The sequence below is a fragment of the Cuculus canorus genome, chromosome 19, assembly GCF_017976375.1.
Source record: "Cuculus canorus isolate bCucCan1 chromosome 19, bCucCan1.pri, whole genome shotgun sequence".
NCBI lineage: Eukaryota > Metazoa > Chordata > Aves > Cuculiformes > Cuculidae > Cuculus > Cuculus canorus.
The window spans coordinates 6952411-6974370 of NC_071419.1; the positions used below are offsets into that span (position 1 = coordinate 6952411).

At 46.0% G+C, this 21960-nt stretch overlaps 1 protein-coding gene across 5 annotated transcripts in view; it reads right to left on the reverse strand.

Annotated features, from left to right (window-relative positions):
* Nucleotides 1-21960, reverse strand: part of COL27A1 (collagen type XXVII alpha 1 chain) — a 213406-nt gene that overhangs the window by 10601 nt on the left and 180845 nt on the right. For all 5 annotated transcript variants that reach the window (XM_054084105.1, XM_054084104.1, XM_054084103.1 and 2 more), the window contains 12 exons: nt 15932-15985; nt 15703-15810; nt 14164-14217; nt 13799-13852; nt 8845-8901; nt 8637-8690; nt 7613-7666; nt 6027-6080; nt 4424-4477; nt 4241-4348; nt 3733-3840; nt 2182-2289 (listed from right to left, as the gene is read on the reverse strand). In XM_054084105.1, coding sequence (XP_053940080.1) covers nt 2182-2289; nt 3733-3840; nt 4241-4348; nt 4424-4477; nt 6027-6080; nt 7613-7666; nt 8637-8690; nt 8845-8901; nt 13799-13852; nt 14164-14217; nt 15703-15810; nt 15932-15985 — 867 coding nt within the window. The remainder of the gene's footprint in view (nt 1-2181; nt 2290-3732; nt 3841-4240; nt 4349-4423; nt 4478-6026; nt 6081-7612; nt 7667-8636; nt 8691-8844; nt 8902-13798; nt 13853-14163; nt 14218-15702; nt 15811-15931; nt 15986-21960) is intronic.

Here is a 21960-nt window from a genome sequence, read left to right on the forward strand (position 1 = left end):
AATATATGAGCAAGTATATTTTACTTGAGGTAGTTGGGGATAATAATCTTGTCTCTTGTTTTGTATTCTTGTATTTGTATTCTTGGACTTCAATAAAGACTTTGAAACAGTTTCTCACAGCATTCAGCTTAGGAAACTGTCTACCTCTGGCCTGGGTTGTGGTAAATGAGGTTAACTCCAGCTGGAGGCTGGCCACAAGTGGTGGCCCCCAGGGCACAGTGCTGCGTCGAGTCCTGTTCAATATCTTTATCAATGGATAAAGATGAGGGGATCGAATGTACCCTTAGTAAATTTGCAGATGACACTAAGCTGGGTGGAAGTGTTGATCTGCTGGAGCGTAAGGAGGCTCTGCAGAGGGATCTGAACAGCCTGCACCGCTGGGCTGAGACCAATGGCATGAGGTTTACCGAGGCCAAATGCTGAGTCCTGCACTTGGGGCACAACAACCCTATGCAGTGCTACAGACTGGGGGAAGAGTGGCTGGAAAGCTGCCCAGAAGAGAAGGACCTGAGGGTGTTGATTGACAGCGACTGAACATGAGCCAGCAGTGTGCCCAGGTGGCCAAGAAGGCCAATGGCATCTTGGCTTGGATCAGAAATGGTGTGACCAGCAGGTCCAGGGAGGTTATTCTGCTCCTGTACTCGGCACTGGTGAGACTGCACCTTGAATCCTGTGTTCAGTTCTGAGCCCCTCGCTCCAAGAAAGATGTTGAGGCTCTAAAGTGTGTCCAGAGAAGAGCAACGAAGCTGGTGAGAGGGCTGGAGAACAAGTCTTACGAGGAGCGGCTGAGGGGACTGGGGTGGTTTAGCCTGGAGAAGAGGAGGCTGAGGGGAGACCTTATTGCTCTCTACAACTACCTGAAAGGAGGTTGTGGAGAGGAGGGTGCTGGGCTCTTCTCCCAAGTGACAGGGGACAGGACAAGGGGGAATGGCCTCAAGCTGCACCAGCGGAGGTTCAGGCTGGACATCAGGAAAAATTTTTTTCACAGAAAGGGTCTTTGGGCACTGGCAGAGGCTGCCCAGGGAGGTGGTGGAGTCACCATCCCTGGATGTATTTAAAAGATGGGTAGATGAGGTGCTCAGGGACATGGTTTAGTGGACATGGTTTAGTGGCAGATAGGAACGGTTGGACTTGATGATCCAAGAGGTCTTTTCCAACCTAGTGATTCTATGATGCTATGATTATTCCTAATCTCTCTTTTCCTCATTTTAGTTTCGTGCTTGTGGCCTAGCTAGGCCCTCTTATGGCAGTTGTGCACTTGGGATGCTTAGTCTGTCATAGAGGGGGAATGGCTGCACAATGTCTGTGTGCCTCACATGACTGGAAATCCCACTGGTGCAAAGGTGCTGAGCAGATAGACAGCATATCAGGAGATGTTTGAAAAGGTCCCTGCTTGGGTATTTCTAAAAGAAAAGTGATTCTAAAGATTTTAAGCCTGTGAGACTCTATGAAAGCACCTTTAGGCCTAAAAAAGCTCCCAGTCTAGATGGCTTAAGTATTCTCAATATAGTATCAGGTTGATAAAGCGTGACTCAACAGTGCTAAACCGGGCAATCCCACCGGTACAACAAATAAAAGCAGTAAGGATTAGGAGCCTGCCTTGGAGACAGGTGTGGGAATTTAACTTCTGCTTTGACCAACGGTTCTGGGTGTTTCTCCCATAATGTACTTTGAGCTTGCAGCTCCACTGCCGTCAAGACTGCAGTGGTGATGCCTGCTCCTGCAACTCCTGCATGCTGCAGGCTGTCCTTTGCACCTTTTGGATGGCTTGGAGTGCATAGTTCACTTCCTACACTCAACACCTTCTGCAGGCTCCGTGTATCGCTCTCACAATGGCTCTCAAAGACACTGCCGAGGGGTGCTGGAGGTGGCTCAGCAGCGTGGCTGCCAGTGCGTGCCGCGACCTTGTAACTACAAGCGTGAGAATGACTTGAACAGTTACGTTGCCTTGGAGAACACAGGCACAGATTAGATGTCTCTGTGCACAAGTGAGCAGTGAGGAGCAGGGAAGTGCTGGAGAGAGCTGTGCCAATGCTCCTGCACTCACACACAAGTTGGTTATGTGTTCCCCTGTAAAAGACCCTCCTGGGGTCCAGCCTGCTATCCCAACCCATGGATCTGCACCCTTTCCTGCAGAAGAAAGCTTGGAGTCAGGTCTGATTAGCTCAGTTCATCACTAACCGGCTGTCCTTTGGGTCCTGGATCGCCAGGGTTCCCTGGAAGGCCCATTCCTCCTGGTGAACCTCGCTTCCCTGTTTGGCCAGTCTGTCCAGGCAATCCTCTTTCACCCTAAAAATAACAGAATTCAAGTAATTTCAAAGGACAGGAGCTAAATATAACAACACAGCTGAAATAGCCATAGATGGAAAACTAGAAGAGAGTGGCTCATTAGGATGAGGAATGTGGTTTCATCAGGAGATGCCTCAGGTCTGCTAAGGCGGATTATTGGAGGATGCACAGTGTGAGACCAGCGATGGGCACAGTTGCATCCCCTCATGAGCTTCATGCAGAGCAGGAGTTTCAGCAGAGCTGTAGCGCCTGCATGGGGGATAAGGACAGCAATGGGAGGAAATGCCTTCTGTTTGCACTTCGTGTGTTGTCTGTCTTGCCCTGCAGTTTCACATAGTCTCTTCCCCCCCGGCAGGCTAGCAATTGATGATTAATCCATCTAAAATGTCAAATGCATGCCAAGACTTCAGCTGGAGGACTTCAAGCCAAAGGCTGCAAAGCCAACAACTCCCCCAGCACCATCTTCACAATCTAAGGACAAGAGAATGGCTTCTGAGACCCACCGCCACACTTTGTTCCCCACCTCTTCCCCTTCCCAAGCACCAGGAGCAGCACAAGCCTCACTTCTTGATCTAGGGCAGACTGGGAGAGAGAAGCAAAGGTGATGAGAGCCTAGGATGGTTGAGCAGTTGGCAAAGGGGCCACAAATTGCCCTGGAGCCAGGGTAGGAGTCTGTCATAATAGCACAAGGCTGTTTCATTCATCCCTGGTAACAGCCTGTTATTCTACCCAAGGCAGCTGGAGGGCAGCAAGTGACAGTTTGAGAGGGATGTGTTATGGGAGGCATAATTTAAATCAGATCTGATAGCCTCTCCAAACCCAGCTGGAGTTTTCCTATTTACAGAGTATTTATATCATGTGGCCAGCCTGGACCAGAGCAAGGACCAGGAAGAAACCCCAAGGTCATTAAAGCAGCTTGTCCTTGCTTCCACCCAGAGCGATGTCCAAGCCCATACTGGTTCCAGTCATTCCAATCCAGTAAATATATGCTAAAAACAAAGCATCACAGATTTCCATTTAGTAGTTCAGGCCTCGAAGGGTACCAGCTAGAGGACATCCAAATTTCCCATGGAGTCATCCGTCCTGGACACCCTACAGGCAGGCAGTTCCTTTGCAACTTCTCCATGGCTATGTTTTTTTAGTCAGGTTTCTAAGGAAAGAAGGTTAAAGTGTTCATGGTGTGGGTATCTGTAGAGTCCTGAGCTCAGTGAACTTTGACAAAGGAGGAAAAGTCCCTGGGACATTCAGCTGCTGGGATGGATGGATGGATGGATGGATGGATGGATGGATGTATGAGGAAAAAGATCTACTGAGCCTCTAACCAAGTAAAAGATGGCAGCAGTGGTTGAGACCTTGTTAGACCTTGGAGAATCCAAGCTCTAGAGACAAAAGGCTCGCAAACTGGATTGCTTGTAGCACTATCTTAAGGAGTCAGAAACTCACCTTGAATCCTGGTGGTCCTTGTACCCCGGGGAGTCCTGGTACACCAGGGTTGCCTCTTTTGCCTGACATCCCTGTCACACCTTCTTCCCCATCATCACCCTGCTCTCCCTAGAAAAGAAACCCAAAGAGGATATGAAACAAGATGTTCTTTCCACTCCTGCGCAGCTTCGGGGGGAGGAGGTAAAGGAGAGTGGTGCAATTCTGTCCTCAGCAAGCACCACACTTCTGGGCAATGGGAGGATTTGCAGAGATGTATACAGAAGTCTGTGTATGCAAGTATCTGTCAGGCTAGAAACACCGTTTTAGTTACAGACTTGGCCATGCCAAGGCAGGTGCTTCTTCCATGTGCATGTGAGATACTAAGAGGAGCATATAATTCATTCTGGGTACCTGTAAAGTGGAGTATCTAGAGCTGGACTACATCCATTTCTCCTGGGCTACCTTTTAGTTTTCCAGCTCCTAAGTTACGTTTGCTATTGATGCTCTAATGTCACAATTGCAAACTCACCAGCATCCCAGGCACTCCGTCCTTCCCAGGCACTCCGTCCACTCCAGGGGCACCCTCTTGACCTTGCCTTCCCACCACTCCTCGAGGACCTGGTAGCCCAAGGATGCCCTAAAATCACAAAGGTGTAAGCAATAGAGCTCCAGAACACCATTTGCTGGGGCAGAAAATGGAATTTTCACCTACCGGTGAGCCTCTGCTCCCTGCATTGCCCCGTGCTCCTTGTTTTCCTTTTTGACCCTGCAAATAAAAAAAAAGACAAACATCTAAAATTGCAGCAGTTCTAGCACAACTCCACTTGGGAGCCTGACTTCAGGGTATGCTTTTGGATAACGGTTGGAAAGAAACTCTTTATAAAAAGGAGATTTATAAAGTCAGTTGCTCCAACACCGGGGAATGAACTGCTATTTGGTTTTATTACAAGTGATTCTTCATATGTCTTGAGAGTTCTAGGACAGGAATGAATAGCTAGAAGGCAAGGACCTACATTTTTCCTAATAAAGAGCAGATGAGGACAAATAAAGCAGGATGAACTCGAGGAAGGACTGAATGCACTGGCAAACATTAGAACAAGATGCTTAAAACCCGCGTCCTCTGTCAGTTCATTGACAACCAGTGCTGGACCAGGGACACAGCAAGTCTCCATGGTATCATGTAAGATGCTCTGCGAGGTAGCTCCCTCTATTTTGGAACGTTAATGGAAATGAAAAGGGAATCTTGTGTCTAAAATTTACAACGCTGCTTTGTGGATAAAGACATAAAAGAAATACTCATGAGGTTCATTAGCTGTAAAAAGGATTAATTTCTGCAGAATGAATGGAAAACTCAGCCTCATCACCTTCACAAAGGCTTTCTTAGTGAGGTCAGGTACTAAAGCACTTTTAAATTGAAGCACTGCATTCTCTGTGCGTTGTTTCTCCATCTGCAGAGGACCAGGCAGGCCAGCTACATAGAAGAAATACTCCTGGGGGTGCTTTCTCTGCTATTCATCAGGCCCAAAGGCAGTTTCAGATTGTCCATTGATGGGTAGAGTTTATTTATCTTCTCGCCTGGTATGCTTTTTGCCAAGAACACCTACTGTAGGTTCAACTATCTTCTGGCATTACCCCAGCACAGTCAGATTAAAAACCCTGACATCTGCTAAAAGAGAGCAGGAATTTGCTGAGTATTGAGGTCACATACTTAAGTTTTAGCAAATAAAGTCCCTGATCTGTGAGAATAATTAGCAAGCTGTCATTATAGACAGGATGTGGAGGCAGGAGTAGGCATGAGGTACCCCAATGAACCTTGAAAGATCCACGTGTGGTGTGTTTCTTTCTCAATAAGAGCAAGAAGTTAGAGGTTCTTCCAAGAAACTTAACTGCATGGACAAATGAGCTGAAAATCTGGAAGTTTTCAAGCCAGCAAAGTTTACGGTTCAAGTAAGAGAGATGCTTGCCTGGCCCAGACTTTCTCAGGGACAGATGAGCCAGCTGTGGCTGGAGGCACCACTAACAGGGGTACGGGAGAGAGACAACCCATGGCAATAACAAAAGACCTGCCCAAGATTCACCCATCATGCTGGAGCTGTAATTGTCTTGATCTTCTCTAGCTCCATAAAGCCAACACGTTATTGGGCTTGGACACTCAAATACATGTTTACAGCCCTCCCACCAGCTTCTCCACAGTCTTTCAAGGCACAGACTGTAGACCAAATTACACATGCTGTGCAAAAAAACATGAGACTCCTCTTAATAAGACATTTTCCTTTAAACTTGGGACACTGTAAATCCACCCTGCTGAAACCTACCACATCACCTTTGGATCCCTTTGCTCCTGGCTGGCCTGGTGGTCCAGGATCCCCCTATGAAACACAAGCAACAAAAAAAATCTGCTTGAAATTCTCTTCTGGCGTTATCTTGCACAAAGTACAAAACCCAGCATTTTTTTGGTGCCCTAACAACGCTGACCGTATGGAAACAATTCAGGGGAACAGCCTGTGCTCAGATGGGCCTCCTGGGGTAAAATGAGCAAGGAACTATCTCCACAGAGCATTTAACAGGGTGTCGGTTGGAGAAGAAGCAATGCTACCCTTGAATTGGGTGGTGGTTGTATTCGTGGAAATAATTCGCTAAATTCCAGAGGGCGCCTAGAAAACAGTGCTCAGAAGTGGGCAGGAAGGAGCCTGTTTTGAGAAAGGTACTGCAGAAGCTACGTGTAGAACGAGTTTATACAGTGACTACATCTTTAGCGCTGGTACCACCTCCCTTTGGTGTGCTGCAGCTCTTTTCTTGGTTTTGCCTGGATGTCAGATATTAGAGAGCTACCTGTGGAGGATTAAAGCAGAGAGTATGTTTCGCTACTCTGACTGGTCTCTTCCCCGTCACATTTCTCCACCCTTTCTTCTGCTCATCCAGGTTTTTTTGTGTGTACTAGAGTCAGGGGCAATTTCTGGACTAATGTCAAAGAAACAGTAAGGACACACCTATAGAGCTCTCCTTCATCAGCTTGTTTCTGAACCACGCTTTTAATGGCTCTTTACTAAAGATAATCCAAAGCTCTTGCTTCCATCTGAAACACTGACATTTGAAGGGGTGCTGCTCCTCAGAATCAACATCCACTTGGAAATGCAGCAGCTCTACCCATTTCTAGGCCATATGACCGAGCACTAAGATTTTACCCCAAACCAGAATCTTTTGTTCTTCCCTGCACTCCTACTAAGAACGGGAATTGATTCAACTTTATTTCCCAATTCGAGCTATGTTTAATGTGCTGCTGCAATAGTCAAATATATAATATAACATATATATAATATATATGTTATATTATATATATATACACACACTATATATATATTATATAATATATATATATACACACACTATATATAATATATAATATATATAATGTGCTGCCACACATAGGAAGGGAATAAAAAAAATCCTTCCTGTAAATTCAGATTTAATTTAGTCTTTCATAAATGCATTGGACTGAGAGGAAACACATGCAGGCAGAATAACATGGTCTCACCTCACACTGGACCAGCTCTCACCATCAGCATGTGAAATGTATCATTTCCTAATAGATCCTTCCACTATCATTGTCATCTCCTACCGCCCATCTCTTAAGGTTTCTGGTCCCTCTTGGATTGCTTAGAAAAGACAGTTTTGGAGACAGGCTTTTGGGAGTGCTCCCTATTCTATCACCCATTTGTTAGTCTCAACACGTGACTCAAAACACCCATTCTATGGAATATATGTGTGGAAATGCAGATGTTGCGCTTCATGGCTCACCACACATTCCCTACTGCAGCCCTCTCCACCTCCCATTCTTCTAGCGTCTGTTTTTCATATGCACGTGACATTGGGTAGCTTAAAATAAAGCAGCATCTCTTACAGGTAAGCCTTGCTGGCCAGGTTTTCCTCTTTCTCCGTCGAGCCCATCTTGACCCTTAAATAAAAAACAGAAAGGGAATGTGTTTATCCTTGGATACTTTTGTGGCAATGGCAAACAAAAACGGATATTACATGCTGTATGGGGCAGGAGAAGACACACATATCTGCATTTTGCTAACACAGAGATGTTGAAGCTTGCTGGCAGTGCACATGCTGCCATGGATATGCATTGGGAAGAAATAGCTAAGAGGAACTGTTAATCACCGTCTAAGCAGTAGAGAAGACTTTCTAATGCACCCCTAAATACACACAGCACTAATGTAAGTGAACAGTTGGAGACTGCTGTCGTACAAAATAAGGCAGCAGCACCCTGATGAATTTAAACACTCTTGTTCGTTACTGTAATGGATTGCTTTGACCAGCTGCTTTTGGACAGAGATAAGACATGGTCTACAGAGCCTTTGCAGATCAACACCAATCAGCTGGAGATGTCCTGCAAAGGGGGCATCAGGAGCGCAATTCATAACCCTGATAGTACTTTTGAGAGAAATCCTGCTAAGAGTTTGGAAGCTTCCAAATCTCCAAGCTAACTGAGGTCTTCCCATGAAAGAATCTACAGCCACATCTACTGATGGGAACATCAGTCTTGAATTTTGCCCAGCATTGATATGACCTCTTTTGTATGCATCTTCCCCAGGGTATTTCCTTGATAAGCACAAATATCTCTGATGAGATGGTCCCGCTCGTTCTTTCAGTCTAATGTTCAGTACTAGGTGCGCATCATTGTGAGATCATGGCCTACAGGACCCACTTTTGCCATCAGCAGAATTTGTACCACTTCAGGTAAAGATATCTGAATTATTGCTTGTTTGAAAAACAGCCACAGACAGCGGTTGACAAGGGACAACAGTGGGTTATGGATTGTGACTATTGGGCAAAGGGTAGACCTTCTGTGTGCTGATGCAGATTGGAAGCTCCTCCCCAAGACAAACACTTCCGAATGATGTATTCTGAATAAAACTTACAGGATAACCAGGGTCTCCAGGCTCCCCTCGATCACCTCTGTCACCAACAGGGCCCTACAACAACACAACAAAGACTTAAGGTGTAAATAATCTGTCATCTGCAATACCTCAAAGGCTTGTGCATGTTCTACAAGGAAGGAAGCAACCCAACTAATCCACCTACAAAAATCGGGCCAGGATTGATTAGAGAAAGGATTCAACATCTTACTCTGTCTCCAGGTGGTCCCTGTGGGCCTTCTACCTTCCCGTCATCACCTTGTTCTCCCTGTGAATAAAAATATTAGTATTAATATAGACAGCAGACGATTCTGTACGGACCAACTCCAGTCCTTGTATGAAGAGCTCCTAAGGCAAAGCCTCTGTTGAATTTAGTAGCTTTTCATCCAAAGAAAGTCTAAACAATTTTTTGTTTGTTTCTTTCTTTCATAGCCTGGAGCACACTGACTGTGTCCACATTACTCTCCTGGTTTCATTGGTGGTTGTTTCTGTTGGTCTAATCGTCCAACTGGAGGAACCAGGTGCAAAAGGTTATTTTCAACAATACCCAAAACGAAGCAAGAAGCTTGTAGTTATGACAATATGAGAAATAATTACCTGCCTTTGAATTTTACTGCCAACAGTCAAATTGAGCTCTTAACTCAAGCATTTCCTCACCATCATTGAGTGCTCCCTGGGCTGTCCCGTGAACAAGAGTGGTCTGGATGGGCTCCCTGGTTGTGTGGCACCATTGTGGGCTTGTTTTACAATTGATCAGATGAGATGATCAGCCCCTTACATGCTCATTGTGTAAGCAGCATCACTTGTTGATGGGATGTTCCACAGCAAGAGCTAGAAGCTCATGGTTTGTCTGGTAGATAACATCACTAGGTTTATTAATAACTGAGGTCTCTCTAAAACATCTATAGAGATCCCTCAAGACTTAACACAGATGCTATCTTTTCTAATTCTGTTATATAAGTCACTCAGGGTCATGTTGTCCTATTTTCTCTGGAGTCTAGTTCGGAGATGGCTGTTTCTTTGCTCCTCATAGAAGACAGCAACATTCCAGCCCCTCCAGTTTTTGGCTACTTCATATCACTGTGTCTCTGGCACTCTGGCTCCTTAGGATGAATGTGTCTCAGAGCTCCTTAGATGTTGCAGCTACCACAGAGAGGAGGTCCGGGGAATTATAGCATAATGGACCTGTTGTGCTTGGGGTGCTCCTACAGCCCTGAACATCCAAACCTCCATAGTTATGTACAGCCAAGTTTTCCCCAGATTTCTGTAATTCTCAGTGCTCACATCAGCCCTTTCTGGTATAATTATGACTATCTTTGACTTTCTGTCTGGGCCAATCTCATTTTCTGTTTGAGTTGCAGCTGCTGAGAGTAAGGGTGGTTGGGCAAATTCTCAGTGATCCTGCTTCTAGGAGAAGGCATTTTGGGTGCTTCACTTGTGTATGATGTTTGGTAGCAACACATCTGGCACAGTGAACAACCCTCACTGAAAAAAACCCTCAGAAAACGGAGTCAATAGCTTCTTTCCTGTAGGAACTAGGTCATGGCTTGGAATTAGGACTTTGCCACTGCTGAGAGAGACGTCGACCCACCCTTGTTTCTCATGGGCTGAGCACCAGTATTGACATTTACAGCTTGGTAGAATGAGGCTCAAGATTTAGCAAAATCCCTTGCAGTTAACCTCAACAGGTAGCAAAGAGCTCAGTGCATCCCTCTCCATTACATGCTGGATGACAGTGGCATTTTCTTTCTCTGCTGCTCTGACACATTGCAATGGTGCTGCCAGGATTTCATATATACTGACAGGTTATGGTTATACCATTCTTAAGAGATCATGTGCTGGGTGGGGATCTCCAGCATGGGGTTTTGGGGAGATATCATGGTAGGAGAAATATATAGGGAGAAACTGTGCCAGGATGGCTTAAGAATACAGCACTGAGCAATATGGATGGAGAAGTTTGGGTGGCAGAGTAGAGAGAGAGGAAAGTAATGCCTAACAGGCTCTGCCAACAGTTTCCAACGCTACTGAACGTGCTGGCTGAAGTCAGCAGCAGAATACCTGGCAACTGGTTTGTTTTCTAGCCACTATTGAAGGACTGTAGGCTAGGAAAGAAACAAAGCCACCATTTCTCAAGTCTCAGGGAAAAAAAATAATCCCAGCATACGTGTTACTATGCAGAAGTCTTGGCACTGATTTCTTCTTCCCAAACAGGATGTGAACACCTTGCCATTTGGGAGCTGAGACGAGCGTGATGAACTCAATACATGCTCATAATTCTGGGGACTCTTGAAGAGCATCAAGACTTACAGACTTTCTCCCCAAAGCTCAGTGGTGGCTTTGTGTCCCTTTAAGTCTAATTCCCACCTTGTCCTTTGTCTTCTGATTGAGAAAATCCTGCAGTCTGGTCAGCTCGAGGACTATGAGACTGAGATCCTCCAGGACTTCCTGATCCCTCAGCTGCTCAAGAGGGAGATGAAAGGTCTGTGCTAATACTTCGGAAAGTTGCAGTGAAAAAAAGTTAGAGTAAAGGGCAGCAAAGTAAACATGTTGGGATACAAATGGAAAATGCATGGAGAAGAAGGGAAGGCTTGTTGTTGTTGGCTCCTGTCCCAAAGTGAGATACATCAGTTTGTAATTTTTAAAAGGATCCCATCTGGACTGCTTTAAGCAGCTGCCAAAGGCAGGCGTCTGCTCTAGGCAAGGCCTCTTTGAGGAGCTGTAAATGTATTAAATGCGGCAGAGTAGCTGGCTGGTACGGCACAAGGGAGCTGGATTCCACAATAATGCCTCTCACCAAGCCACTTTCTTCTCTGGAAAAAGGAAGATGTTCCCCACCATTATATATCCTTCTTCTTAGCACAGCTCAGTTTGCCACATTGTTAAAAGCTCACAGAGCAGTCGCAGTCCCACTTTCATTTCCATTTCATTTCTCGGATTCAGGCTTCCATTTTCATGTTTGCACTGGTGTGCAAGGTTACAGATGTCCGGAGGGAAGGAATCTGTCTGTCCTTAGGCTGGGATCCAGGCAACTCTTAAGAGATAAGCAGGAATGGTGGATAACAAAAATTAGATGCAAGACTTTTGTGGAGCACCTGGATGCAGCAGGAAATGGTGCTGGAGGCTCAATGTGCAGTGCTGTGTTCCTTTCATTCAGGTGGAGCTGCTCCCCAGGTAGATGCCAGCAGACCTGCCGACCTTCCAGGAAAGCTTGAGGGAGATCTGGCTGCCAACGGTCATTAACAGATCTGCCAGTTCTCAGCAGGATGCATTAGATGCTTTGGCGTCTGTCAGGCTTTGATTTGGACACTTGCAATTAGAATTCATTTTATCATCAGTATTGCTCTCTTCTGATAACACAAGATCCACGATACATCTGAGGGAATGCTCTTCAAGTGTTCATTTGCAGGACAACATTTTATTGGTGAAGGGGAGAACGCTTCACTGAACGCTTCAGATTAATAATTTGGGGACCATTTACTACTGAAACAATAGGAGATTTCAAAAAGACAGCAACTTGCAATGTTTTAAAATAAAACAACAGCTGCAATTTAAACAACAGAGAGACGTATCTGCACGTCTGCTACTCCTTCTGCTCTAAGGCCAATGGCTGAGTTTGCTTTTCGTAGCCGTGACTTGCAAATCATTGGCAGGAAGGTCAAGTTTCAACAGAGGGACTGTGGGAAACCTCTGGCAAGGCTTTCAACGGACAATGTGCTTGGCCATGAGCTCTCGTGTTATTCTGGGCTGGTTGTGCTTGGTTAACACTTGCCATTTCCCACATGGCTCCTTATAATACGTCTGAGGATGAACGCTGCTGAAGTCTGGAAGTGCAAGAGGCGAAGCCTGGGAAGTGGATGGGGCTGTGTTAGAAAGGCCAGGGGTAGAGAGCAAATTCAGCAAGGCAGTGATGGAGATGTGGAACAGCAGGAACATGACCTGCTGTCCCTGCACCACGGATGAGTTTCAGCAGTGGCAAATGAGAGAAAAAGCAGCATGACCACTGTTCATCCCCAAAGCAAGGTTTCTGAGGCACGTGAATGTCTTAGTGGAACAAAACAGCTCACCCTGCCCCACTGACTCCCGGCCACCAGCACTGATTCACTGCTGCACCAGAAGTCTCCGGGCAGAGCACAGAGAGCAGCGCGATCAGGGTGTCCTGAGACCCAGAGCTTGAGCTGGAAGGACACATTCAAAGCCCCAGCAAAGACCGCCTTGGGGTCTCTGTACCACAAACTCCTTTTATAAGCAATGAAGCTTCCGCTTGCATGTGTACGGCTGCAATCACACCTGTGTGCAGAGGGAAAGTCAAAAGCTCTCTCAGTGACGGCGAGCAGATATCTTTCCTTTTTGTGGGGACCCCACGACTGACCAATCCCAATTCCCATCACTTCCCTTCCTACACCAAGGGAGGGAGCATCACTGCTGCACGTGAGGGGTTCCAGCAGCACTGCAAGTACAGCCAACACCAGCTGGGCCATCCTAGGAGCGTGAAGCGGCCAGCTCCGCCGACAGGAAACCATTAAAGAGTGAGTCACTTCTCCAGCCTGAACTGGTTATGGTTGTGCTGACTCAGCAAAAGGGAAAAAACACAAGGGCAAAGCTGCCCTGGAAAGAGGGCTCGGACTGAGGTCAGCTGCAGCAAGGGGGCTCGTCGAGGGTAACGAGATGAGTGAGGTAAGGGGGTGGCAGACGATGAGGACACTGGAGCGAGGGCAGTGGAAAGGGGACCAGTTCTGCGTCACTTGCAACCCATATCAGCTGACTTAAGCACAGACGGGCAGCTTGTTGAAGATCAGCTAGTGCGTGCAGGGTGTTATTCTGACTTGATCACAGAAAGCTACTGGGCTGATTTCTTTACGCTTAGGGATTGAGCAGAATTTCTGAGGATGTAGGAAAAAACGTGTTCTCAGAATGCATACTGGCTGGCTCGACCACCCGCGCGAGGGCACGTGGTGTCTGGAGAGCACGTGCTCAAGGCATGGGTGTCCCAGTACTGCTTTGAGTCGTGTAGGAGGCTGTGCCAAGGAGGAGGCACCTCTGCTTGTGTTGCCGGTAGAGGAGGAGAGCTCAGATGTGTGGGTATTACGGCAGCAGGGCGGTTACCTCTACATTAACTCAGCTTCTATGCCAATAGAAGATAAGACAGATAAACTCCGTGACCTTACCTTTTCCCCTTTTGGCCCTGGTGGTCCAATCGGTCCTGGTGGTCCTGCATGTCCCTGTGGAGAGCAGACACCATGTAAGAAGACAGGGAAGACTTGTCTGACTGAAGGTCCTCCCAAATTTCCTGCCAGATGTCACAAAACCTGTGTTGTGCATCCCAGCTTTGGAGGAACACAAGGGTCATGGTAGAGGTGAACCAAGCGGAGCTGGAGAAGACATCACAGTGCAAACGGAGACTACAGAATGAACTAAACTGAACTCAAGATCAGAAACAAATCATAGTTTAAGAATGATTTTGCACCCTGGAGCAGCAGTTCTGTTGCATTTGAGAATAGCTAAAGCTGGAGAATGAAAATAAAAACCTTACCTGGTAACCCTTTAAGCCAGGTTCCCCTTGAGCACCCATCCTTCCCGGAGCACCCTGGAGAGGCACGCACAGAAAGCATCGTAAGAGTAGCGCATGGGTATTACTCTACGACAAGTGGATGCATTGGGCTACGCAAAGCAAAGCTCAGCGCCACATGGGAGTTCTCCTGGCCACTGGTGGGCCTTGCTGCAGCCATCTAAAATGCTCTTGCCTGGCTTTAATTTCTTACTTATGGAGAGTGATGGTAGGAGTCTGGTCTATATCTCTGTGAGCCCATAGAGGTAGGTTTCCCACCTCATTCAGATTTGATACCATAAACCCATTTCTGGTACATGTTCTACATCTGCCCTTCTGGATATCTTTATACCCAAATTAGCTTTGTGCTATGAAGTCCACCAGTGAGACCATTCTCACGTGTGACCTAATCCTAAACTGTCGGGAGGAAACCTTTTGGCATAGGTTCTGAGGCCAAGAAAGGAGTTTTCTGGGTTGTGATGAGGACACTGCAAGAGCTGTTTAGTGCATCTTTAGCAGCATTAACAAAAGAGTTTAGATCAGATCATCAGATTAAAGTGAATTGCAGGCTTTCCTTTTAATCCCATTTAGCGTGGAAGAAAGCCCTTTCCACAAGACATAGACATGTTCAGTCTAATAGACCGTTGCTCAGATAATACTTTACTTCTTTGTGAAATAATCCATGGAGGCTTTGACAAGGAATATGAAGGGAGGGCATAGGGGGAGGCCATAATTTTTAGCGCATTATAATTTTTACCTCTATGATAAGCGGAACTGTTGCTCCATCACTCATTTGCTACTGTTCTGAAACATCACTGTGATTCCTAGTTAATAAATAACTCCTGTTTTTGCATTCAGTTCTTCCAAATACAGTGCAAGAAGTTTCCTTACCAGCCTGCAATGCGTGAAGAGGTACTTTTTGCTTACTGCTGCTGTCCCAATGTATTTGTCTCACGTCCATAAAGGGAATTAACTTTCTCCCCTTTCTGCCATACATTGCTCTCTCAGAAAGCCTCACCTTCAGTCCCCAACTCAAATCCTTTCCCATGCTATATTCCTTTCTGCTGCAAGTGGTTTAGATAAGTAGATCAAGGGTGGGTGTAGAAACAAGGCAGAAGTCCAAGGCAGAGTTCCTTACAACAACACAGTTTGACTTGGAAGCAGCTCTTGCCATGAGTGTGCAGTCTCAAAGGGAAAGATCTTAGCAAAAAATAGCTTATCAGCTCACTCCCTGCTTGAGAAAAATCCCCAATATTTCAGCCCATCTGGGGAGCTGCGAAGAACCGCCACGATGCAACGTGAGCTGGGTTCACGGGGCACCAACACAACCACCATCACGGAGTCTCTCCTATGCTGCTCAGAACAAGCTTTAAGCTGTTTTGGTCAATTAAATCCATCTAACATAATTTCACTTTCTGAGCCCTGAAGCCTCTGCTGGGCTCGCTGCTTCATTCAGGCCTGCACCCACCACTGCTAGTCATGTTTCTGCATGTCGTGTTGAACCATTTGCAGAGCTCTTCTCACCATAGGTCCTAGGGTACCTCGGGATCCTTTAGGGCCTTGGTTCCCCTTTGGCCCCTCCTTCCCTGGAGATCCTGTTTCGCCGAGCTGTCCCTGGTAGCCTTTGCTGCCCTGCAGAACAGAAGTACCGACGTCAACGCAGGACAAAATTGCTTCTACAGGTGAATATTGAAAATGAGAAAAGGAAGAGAAATCCAGAGGAGGAGATAGTATCAACGGGAGATGTTCCTACCTTCTGGCCAGGCTTGCCCTTTTCCCCCTGTTTTCCTGGCTTCCCTTCTGGTCCCTAGGAGAGCAAAAAAAACCTGTTGGAATTGGAAAACAAAAAAGTCCCATCATGACCACCCACCTCCAGGGCACTTCCTTGCTTTGCTCAACCTTGACAGCATCCTCACCTGTCCTATCTTATTTCCATGGGAGCCAACAAGGAAGTTAGGAAGTCATGCCGGTAAGGCCATGATTCACAAGTACTACAGCTGGAGTATGGCCGAGTTTCCTCGTGAGCTACACCAAGACACCGAGGAAAAGGAAGCCTCTCTGCTTAGAGGTGAAAAGATCTCTGTGCCCAGGTGATTATAGGGCAACGTGGCTAAAAGATGATCTTCTGCATCTTCAGATCACGTCAAAGACAAGAGGGTGACGGAAAACCAACATCTGATGTGGCCATCTATCCTCAAGGATGCAAAAAGGGGATATCAGCAGTGCTCGAAGACAATACCCAGCGAACCGAAAAAATGGTAACTACCCAGCCATTGCTACAGCAAGGGATGAAATGTTGAAAACACATTTATCCTGGTCCCCACAAAATGTTTCCTCTGGTCTGCAGACAGAGCTGCCACCCGCTGCTTTACAGAGTTGAATCTCTCATCATCAGCTAAGGCACTGAATTAGATATCAATACTTTTTATATGGTTTTAGGATACTGTCAGTGGAACCATTGCCTCAACAACAACTTTCCTTATTTCTACCCTGCAAAACCAGGCAGTGCTTTTGTTTTCTATTTACCTGCAATGCACAGCTTTCCACTCACAGCATAAAAACCTTCCCTTCTATACCATGATTACTGCAACACACAGCACACAGAAATCACAATATACACGTTCGGGCATCTAGAAACAGCGGGATGCAAAACTTCCGATGGGAGCCCCAGCAATGAGAAACAGGGACGCTGTCCCACTTAGAGCGCTGAGCACAGGTGCCTCACAGGCAGCAGAACCTGCCGCCCATCCTTGCACGCACACAGCAGAAATTAGCTGTGATGAGCAATTAAGTATAGCACAGCCTCCTTAGGGAGCCCAGGGAGTTCATTTTTTTCAGTGTTTGGCCCTGTTGGCTGCAAGGCAGACGATGTATTTTAGATTTGACAGAAAGAAGCAAAAGTATTACTGCAGAAAATCACTCATGCTTTTTGGCAGTGGTGATAAACTTTGCAACAGCATCTGCATCTCTCTCTCTGCTCTCCCACCTCCCAGTTAAGACGGCATAATTTTCACCACAGTTCATGTTGCAGAAAAGTATCGGTCTCTGCTGAACAAAAGCAACCTAGAAAGCTCGCCTATCTGAGGGTTTTCACTCTGATCTGAAACATGGGCCTCATAAATGTCTGCTCTTAACACAAAGGAGCAATTCAGGCTTCTTATAACCCTAAAGAATTGTCCCAGTTCTCCACTGCCCCAAAGGGAACAGCTCCGTTTTACCTAAGTCAAACATTTCAAGAGCCCACCTTGCCAACACCATTAGAGTTTCACAAAGCACAAGTCCCTGCTGAGGAGCACAAGTCCTCTTCTATTGTCTCTTCCACACTGCTCGGGAGTTTTGTTTGCTATTTTTTGCTGCCACTTTCCAAGAGAGCACTTTTGGAATTATTTTCCCACAGACGCTGAGCAGCCACAATACGTGATGGATCGTGGGTGCCAAGCCTCCAGCATCACCCATGTGATTTACACTTTTGACAGGAGAACAGAGAAATCCTCACCAATGAAAGCATCAGTCTGGAAACGGGCCATCCCCATGCAGCTCTGCAGCTAGCTTACCACCAGATATGGCACCAAGTCCCTCAAGTTCCTCACAGAATCCTAGAATCCCAGAATAGTTTGGGATGGAAGGGACCTTAAAGACCACTTCCAACCCCCCTGCCATAAGCAGGGACACCTTCCGCTGGGTCAGGCTGCTCAAAGCCTCATCCAACCTGGCCAGTTTCAAGCAAAATCTGTTCCTGCCCGCACTGATGGTCAAGATCTTGATCTTCTCCAGGAGAATCACTTTGCATGCTCAGATATGCTCCTGAATTGCAGTTCTGTAACAGCTCCTGAAACAAGCTCTTCCAAGTTAGAGTTTCATCCCCAAGGTGAGGATGTGTTACAGTGTCCGTACAAACCACAGACACCACTTCATTGATGAGATATACCCTTTTATCCTTGTGAAGGGCAGACTGAGCCCCTTCACAGGGGAGATCATAAGGATCTCGCAGCTACTCCAGAAGAGTTAAGTACAGCCTGGATCCCCCCACCTGGATACATCTCCTATGGAAGCAATGACTGAAACTTGTTTCTACCCTGCACTGGGAAATGGCTTTGCTTTTTGAGAAGACAGGTTCAGGCTTTAAATATTCCCATCCGAGAAAAGAATTTCCACACTGCTTCTAAAATCTGCCAGCATTCAAGGTCATGCTCATACCTGCAATCATGAAATACAGATACAGGGTCAGAGTCATGTGGGAGAGGGAGAAAACAAAACATAAACCCAACTTTGCAAGCTCTGCTCATGAAAATAAACTTGAGCTTCAGAAGACTGTGTCATGTTCAAACACCATCTCAGCTTTCTCTGGGTCTCTTCAGCTTGTCTTTCTCCATTAGCAGAGTCTGAAGACAGTTATGAGCCCAAATAAATACCCTGTACCAGCTTTTCCGCTTGTGACACACTGGCCTCATTAAGTTCATCTACTCCAGAAGGCTCCCCTGGGTTGTCCTCCAGCTGGGGTGTGGCTCTTTCTTCCTTGCTGGTGAATAAAAAAATTGGAAGCATCTTCAGCTCATCAGTGATAGTGAGAATAGCTGTCGCTCACAGCAAACTATGGAGACGTTCCTTGAGCCTCCTGCAGCGCTGTTAGCGCTCATCTGCTAGCTAAAAGCTTTGCTGGTATAAATAAACGGGTCAAACTGTGCTGGTGACACCATCAGCAGATACGTGGCTTAGATCTTGCAGCCTGAGTCACCTCCTCAGATGGAGTAAGCTCTATCAGGAAAGGATATTTCTGTGCTTTACCAGCATGCTTTCTAGGACTTTGGCCAGCAGAGCTCTGCTGGTGAGCGGGAAACCTACCACATGTCTGATTTTCCTGGATGTGCTTTCTCCAACTGCGCAGGAATTTTGCCCAGATGAATTTAGAGGCAGTTCCACTCTTGTCCGGTGTTCCCAGATATGCGATATCTCTATTTGTGGTGTTCCAGATGTGGTTGCTGTTTGTTGCCATCCCAGATGTTCACTGGGCACATACGCAGCGGTTCGCACAGTTCCTTGGGATCACTGCACTGTCACATACTATGCATTACGTGGACAATAACAAGCCCAGCAACAACTTTGGTAGCCTTTTAAGAAGGTCAGATTCCTTTTCTCTCCCTTTTTCTGACTCCTCTATCCAGGGATGGAAAAATCAGGGCCGGAAAAGGGAAAACAAACAAACAAATAAAAGGATAAAAATAAAGTTTAGTGAGACTGTAACTTCATCCAGGATCTCCAAAGTACGACTTTTGGCACCTCTTCCACAGCAATGTGAAGTTCCTAGAGTTCCTTCTCTCTTTAACAGAGACAGCAACGAAGGGCAGAAAATGTACAAAAGCCTATACATAAGAATAATTAATTCCAAGTTCTTTTTGCTGGATTCAAATCAGTTTGGTTAGTGTGCCAAAATACTAAACACTCGATGCTTTTATTCTTAGGGTTTGTAAACATTTTGTTGTATGCTTTGGGTTACTAGTTCACTGAGAAAACAAATATTCTTTCCAAGCTTCTTCTCTGAGCGCGGTTATTTTTACATGGTGATTCCTTTTTATATCCTGCACTCTTTGCTAGGGAAGCATATTGGCACCTTCAGAAGATGATTGTATTTATGACCAGGAAGAGAGGACAGCAAAGTCACATACCTTCAAGTATGCCAAAATATCCCAGTAAAGCAAAAAATTATGATCTTAGATCTGACATGTTCGAAATTTCATTGCCAGCTTCAGTGAGACCGAGTATTTTTTTAATATGGCTGTAGATATTCCCCCTACGGGAAAAGCTGGATGGTCTATTTTCCAATGCAAATTGATTAGTTTATAAGGAAGAAAGATGCTTTCAGCTGCTGATGACCTTGGCAGCAAAGTTGCGTCTTTTGGTAGGGCACAGCAGTAAGGTTTATTGCAGCCTGGCTATAAATTCTCAAGACATCAACAGTTGAAATCTATGTTATGACAACAACATCCAGAAAAACAAAATAAGAGAGCTGAATAAACTTCAGAGAGGTGTGCTCCAATGGAGCCAAGCAACAGTGTTAAAATCTAGACCCCAAATTCTCCCTTGTTCGATGATGCTCTGCTGCATGCAGAGATCTGGGGAAGTGGTTACCGAGACACGACTCGCGCTTCTGGTTTGACCCAAGAGGACCTGTGGTTCTTGGCGCTTCAGAGGTAGATATGTTTCTACTTTTTGTGCAGACTTACAGCGTGGCAAGGGAGGGAAGATCAGGACACAGCGACAAAATAGCTTCCCAAAGCCTATCTTGCGCAGGTTCAGGGTGACTCAAGACTGTTGTGGAGCAGGAACATGTTTTCAAATGTTCTGGGGTGTCATCGAGTGAAGGCCTGAAGTTGCTCCTCCCTACCAGAAATGAGGCAGGAAGAAATAGAAAAGCGAGAATGCGGCTACCGAGTAAAGAAAAGAAAGTATCGACGGTGGCGTGAAAAAGCAAATGGTGACGGTTTGAGGCACTGGACGTAGAAAGGGCAGAAAAGCTAAAGCAGCAATAAATGTAGGAAGCATGAAACATAGGATGACCACGTCCATATTGTTCAGGGCCCAGCCAGCGAGCTCATTTAAAGGGAAATGAAAAAGCCCCATATAATTTCCTACCGCTCAGCAATGTCTCCATATGAGAACATCTACTTAATAAACTTTGATCGAGAGAAGCCTCCCCCCATGGAGGACAGTTCACAAGCACTCAGGAAATTAGTGGGATTATTGGGGCCGGGCATTTGAAGACATAAATGTTTCAGATTTATAAGAAACACATTTCATAATCATTCTGCCTAGCAGTAGTTTGGAAGGGGAGGAGTCAGGGCAGCAGCTCCTGAATGAGTATGGGGGAAGAAGAAAGACTCAACTGTTCTCGAGAAGAAAGACCTGATTGTACTGTAGGGTTCAGAGGGCTTCACTGGGAAGTAGTGGTCTCCTGCCCTGCCTGTGGAAACCCGAGTGGTGAGTGCTGGTCAAACCAGCCTGCTGAATTCAAAGAACAACCAAGATGGGGAAATCCTATAAAAGGATGGAAAGACTACAGCTAGTGTCACTATGACTTTCCTTTTTGCTGAATTACTCAGTTTCAAATGAGGAATCCAAACCAAAATCTTGTGTCCCAAACTCTCTGCTTTACTGCAAATTCTTATCTGCCTGCAGATCTTTCTCTAAAATACACCACTTCTGGTTTTGTGGATGATGAGGTCTATTTAACTTGCTTTTTCTAAGCAGTCACAGCAGCAAAGAATCATGTATAAAGCACTGCTGTGTGCTCTGAGGTGGTCTGGTTTCATCTGATAGCCCTGAACTGCCACCAATTTGTTTTTTCAGGGAAAATTCCTTTTTCCCCGCTCCCGCTTTGCCTCTATTTCCTCATCTTGAAGGAAGCACGGGAGACAAAGGTGCCACCAAAAGGCAAAAAGTGGGTAGGAAATGCCAGCCCTCATCCTCATTGAGCTGTGGAGCTTTCATACATGATGAGACCAAAATGCTTCAAAGAATTTGCCAGTGCTGGAAGCTGAGAACTGGGAAGAAAGGATCAGACAGAGCACTTGGGAGGTATAACCCTGATTTACACTAACGAGCACTACATGTGTCTTTTCTTTTTTCCTCCCCCAAACACTAAGAGTTAATATCTTCCTTTTGAGGGACACAGATGTCCTGGGGCTGTGGAAGAGGAGGGGAATGAAATCCTCTCTTGCAATAAGGAGGAAAATCTTGGAGTAACTGCATAAAAAGTGCATCTCCTTCGTCTGAGTCAGGAAAGAA